The sequence below is a fragment of the Onychomys torridus genome, chromosome 3 (assembly GCF_903995425.1).
Source record: "Onychomys torridus chromosome 3, mOncTor1.1, whole genome shotgun sequence".
Taxonomy (NCBI): domain Eukaryota; kingdom Metazoa; phylum Chordata; class Mammalia; order Rodentia; family Cricetidae; genus Onychomys; species Onychomys torridus.
Window position 1 is genome coordinate 22,531,557 of NC_050445.1, and position 4,874 is coordinate 22,536,430.

The 4,874-nt window shown below is 47.3% G+C and overlaps 1 protein-coding gene across 1 annotated transcript; it reads right to left on the reverse strand.

Moving 5' to 3' along the window:
* On the reverse strand, positions 1-2,312 carry Gadd45a (growth arrest and DNA damage inducible alpha). Its single transcript, XM_036180235.1, has 4 exons — positions 2,114-2,312; positions 1,925-2,026; positions 1,583-1,820; positions 1-685 (listed from the first exon to the last, which is right to left on the reverse strand). The coding sequence occupies exons 1-4, from the start codon at positions 2,155-2,157 to the stop codon at positions 572-574; spliced, it is 498 nt and encodes a 165-aa protein (XP_036036128.1). The 5' UTR covers positions 2,158-2,312; the 3' UTR covers positions 1-571.
* Between the last annotated feature and the right edge of the window lie 2,562 nt (positions 2,313-4,874).

A 4,874-nucleotide genomic window follows, 5' to 3' on the forward strand; every position in this document is an offset into this window, starting at 1 on the left:
TGATGCAATTATTCCATACCAGTTTATTTTAGATATTGTGCTTCAAAAACTTCATCATAAATAACCTTTCATGTCATAAAATAACTTAGTACGATTTATAATAAAACTTCTGAGAATTTAACATCTCATCAAAATACATTAACCTGTGGCTTTAAAATACAATTATTCCTTTTCACTTTCCTTTTACTTGAGGGCATAAAGACAGGAAAAACAAAAACAAAACAAAAAACCCAAACTACTGCTACACATTTAAGGTTCCAACAAAGCGATATTTGGCTTATTTCGATGTAACTCGGCCATCCAAAATCAATAGTTTTCTTTCTTGCACGGTTCTTGGTAGTTTTTGTCTCTTTTGACTTAGATTTCTGTTTCGACACAGCTTCCTTCTTTATATTCACCTCTCTCCATGGGCAGACTCACCTTCTAGCCCCCATGTAGTTGAACTCACTCAGCCCCTTGACAACAGTTTCTGTAATCCTTGCATCAGCGTAGGGAGTAACTGCTTGAGTAACTACAAAGGTATTTCAAAACTTCAGTGCAATCTGGTTCAGTTATTTCCATTCAGATGCCATCACCGTTCGGGGAGATTAATCACTGGAACCCACTGATCCATGTAGCGACTTTCCCGGCAAAAGCAAATAAGTTGACTTAAGGCAGGATCCTTCCATTGTGATGAATGTGGGTTCTGAGAACAAATTTAGAAAAATTACTTCCCCATAAGATGATCAGCTTATACTACCAATTGTTCTACTTTGAGTAAAGGGCCAAAACCTGAACCTTCTGTTAAACAGCATTTGGCAAAGTCTAAACACCTGTAATGCACACAGCGCCACACAGAGCTTTGCGTAATTATCTGTACCATTGTGCATGAGGTTATCATTCATAAGTCTGCCCTACCAAGCAGTACCCCAGTGGGGTCATAAGTAAAATAGTTCTGAAAAACATTCTGTGCACACAACGATGTGAGAGCTGCAGGGCAAGGCAGCTAACGCCAGTTCTTATCTTCCCTGACGATGCATGGCACTTTTTCACTGGCAGCAAAGGTAATCAGGCTGCCACTTCCCTACACCAGTCAAAACAGAGAAGGGACAAAAACAAAAAACAAGACCAAGACAGCACATTTCTCTCTGAAAATACTATCCACCCATCAGAGATTTTTAAAGGGGGTGGGTGGATGGAAAGGGCCCATCTAAAACAAACACAAATGTGCAGAGTAAAGAATTCCACTCTGTACACTTCAGAGTATCTCCAGGGAATTAATAAGGCTCTGTCTCCTACACTATTTCTATCTTTAGCTTTGACAGCATATGAAGAATGAAGCTGACTTCTTAATGAAGGGTGAGCCAGGAATTTATTTGGCTCTATCTAATCTGTCCTGCTCAAAGAATTAGTCACGCGAGGTAGTGCAGAGGTAGGCAGGGGTAGCTGGGCAGCCTGCTGACTCACAGGGATATCTTCTGCCGCTGGAGGCCACCCACGAGCTTAGACACGCTCGGCACCATCAGAACCCCCGCGAGATCAGCGTCCAGCACGGCCGAGGTCCACCCCAGCAGATTCCGGGCTGCAACCCCGGGTCCCTTACCGTCACCAGCACGCAGTGCAGGTCAGGGGGCTGCGCGGCGCCCCCGCTCTCCGCCGGGCCCGCGTCGGTCTCCAGCAGCAGCAGCTCAGCTAGCCGGCCGGGGTTGCTGACCCGCAGGATGTTGATGTCGTTCTCGCAGCAGAACGCCTGGATGAGGGTGAAATGGATCTGCAGAGCCACGTCCCTGTCGTCGTCCTCGTCCGCAGCCAGCAGGCACAGAACCACGTTGTCGGGGTCACTGCGGACAGCATGGGCAGCGGTGAGTGCACACGCTCCCGGGGAGCACCGGGTAGAAACAGGCAGGAGGGCAGGCGGGTGGCGGGGGCGGCCGGGGCCACTTACACATTGAGCAGCTTGGCGGCCTCGTACACGCCGACGGTGATGGTGCGCTGACTCCGCGCCTTGCTGAGCACTTCCTCCAGGGCATCTCCCACCGTGTCCATCCTGCGGACGGGCAGGGCGACAGCGAGTCAGCGGGATCCCCGGGGTTGCGGGAGGAGCAGCGGCCACCGAGATCGCAGGCACACTTACCTTTCGGTCTTCTGCTCTGCAGCCGAGAATTCCTCCAAAGTCATATTGCAAGCGCGAGTCCCTTCACGCGGCGCGGGCTGCTCCTGCCCCCCCAGTGCGCGGCGCCCGCTCAGCGCTCGCTCCCACCCGCCTGCCGCTCGCCTAAGTCTCGGCAAGCGACGACGGCACGGCTGCCTCCGGGCCACTGGAGGACAAAGGGACCGATTCCCGAGTTATGGGGCCAGCCCTCAGCCAACCACGGCCGACCTCATTTGCATGCAACGCAGCCATTGGCGCATGCAAATGAGCAGACTTTGACCCTCCCACCCTAGCTCCACCGAGGCAGTAGAGCGGAAGGGGGCGGGGCTACGCGGGAGGGAAGCCCCCGGGATGAGTGTGGTGCAGAAGCCGGGTTGGTGGGGTCGCGAGCCAGCTTCTCGGAGTTGGTGGAGCCATCTGGTGCCGAGGGCTTTGCAGTGAGTGGTTCAAGTGTCCTCAGCTTGAACTGAAAACAGCCTGCCAGTTGTTTTTCTACTTGTGGGCATCTTTTGATTGTCGTGTCGTGTCGTTTGTGTTAAGGGGCAGCTTTTAAAACTTATTTCCAGGGTTAATGCACCCCGGTCTAGCCGTTTTTAGTAAGCAGATTACATTTACAAAGTGTCCAAATGTACCAGGCCAAGCTTGCTTCAGACGTGTTGTTTACATGTAAGTGTCAGGTAGTGCAGCTTATTCCCAGTAGTATTCTTTTGGTGCCTTGATGCCTGGCTTGATTTATTTTTGGTTGGTTGCAAGAATTTGAAGCTCCAAAGAGAAAACACACATTGGTGTGTGCTGATGGCATTGTACCAAGCTGGAATCTTTTCCACAAAAAGCTGGTAAAAATTTCTGCCTGCTCCATTGTAAGGTGTGTGTGGGGGCGGGGAGCTGGAGATCACATGCTTAGCGAGCCAAATTCAGCATTAAAATCTTTCCCGAAAGCACCTTCTGATCAGGTAAGAGCTGAGAGACAAATTATGGATCTCGCAGGAACCAGAGTCTAAATTCAAAGTGTTCCTGCCATTCCCTGAGCTTCCCTTCACAGGCAAAAGAGTATGACGCTGCCTATGATCTCACTCTGAGTTACTGATGCTGAATCATAAAGCTGTAACTGTAGAACATTTTAGCCATGTGCTAAAATTTCACCTTTGCGATAATGGCAACTTGTAGGTGGAAGGCAAACTTTCATAACTGCAAGCAGGAGTCACACATAAAAACAGTGTTTAATGCAGACTTTTACTGAGTAGTCCAAAAGTCTCTTTGTTTTATGAGCTTATTCGATCAATACAAAAAAGCATTGCCTGACACACTACTGAAGTAACCAAAGTGGCAGAATTGCCTCCCATGTGCTTGCCTTCATAACAGTGTTTATACTGAGGTCACTAGGCAGCTTACAGCCACAGAAGTCAGTTTTACAGGGGTACATGTGAGTTTAGTATCTTTAAGTTTTTATTCTTGTGGACAAGATATTTTCCACTTTTCTTGATCTTAACATAATGGAAAAGTGGTAGGTTGGTTTTCTTGTTCACTTTTTGGAGATAAGAGTTTTCCATTCAATCCCTAAGGGCTTCATCACCGAGAGACAATGTTGAGTAAAGGAATGAGTGTCAATGTGTGGCTCACCCTAGGGTGTTTGTGTACCTCATAGCTGTACCTTAACTCTACATGGGATGTGCTTGTTAAAGAATTTCTCAATGTTGGGCCTGGGAATCCAGCTCAATGGTCGAGCAGTTGCCGAGCATGCTCCAGTCCTAGGCCCAAATTTGATCACTAGCCCTGCAAAACAGCAAGAGGGACAAAATTTCAACATTGATGTTTAAGCTTCTATTGTGATGGTTAACACTGATTGACACCTTAATGGGGATCTAGAATAATCACTAACATAAGCCTCTGGGCATGTCTGTGATGGATTCTGTAGATTAGGTTAGTTGAAGTGGGAAAACCCACTCTTCAGTGGACATCATTCCTCACTGCATGTAAAAAGGAAAGCTAGCTGAGCATGGGCATTCTTGGCTCATTCCTGACTGGGGATGCCAGGCGAAGAGCCACTGCCAGCTCTTGCTGTCAAGCCTTCGATGGACTGTCTCCGGGGACGATGAGCCACAATAAACTCTTCCTTCCTCACGCTGCCTCTATCAGGGATTTTGTTCCTGCAATAAGTATCCAACACGGGAGAGCACTAAAGCACTTTTCAAGTTTGTAAAACTAAAATTACACGAAATGATCTGAGTCATCCTTTGGAGATAGGTGAACTGTGTTTCCTAGAACTCCAGGGTTCTACCCATTAGAGATTTCTTAGAAGTTCTCTGGAAGGAATTGTGATTGTAAGATGACAGAGAAATTAAAGGACCATGTGACAGCAGAGACTATGACTTCATCAGCATGGTGTCCTCAACACCCAGCACAAGTCCTACATTCAATAGTAGAGTGGGTGTCATGAGTTGAAAAGAATTGGAAAATTAACCAACATCTCACAATCCTGCAGTCCTTGCATGAATTCTCAGATAACCCACCATTAACATTACTTCAAAAATACAAACACTGAACAATTCCTGGTCTTTGACCTACAAAGACCTAATGATCTAATTGTTACACACATCGTATTAGTCAGGGTTCTAGAAAGTAGCACAACTTCTTTTTTTGTTTGTTTGTTTTTTTTCAAGACAGGATTTCTCTGTGTAGCTTTGCACCTTTCCTGGATCTTGCTCTGTAAACCAGGCTGGCCTCGAACTCACAAAGATCCACC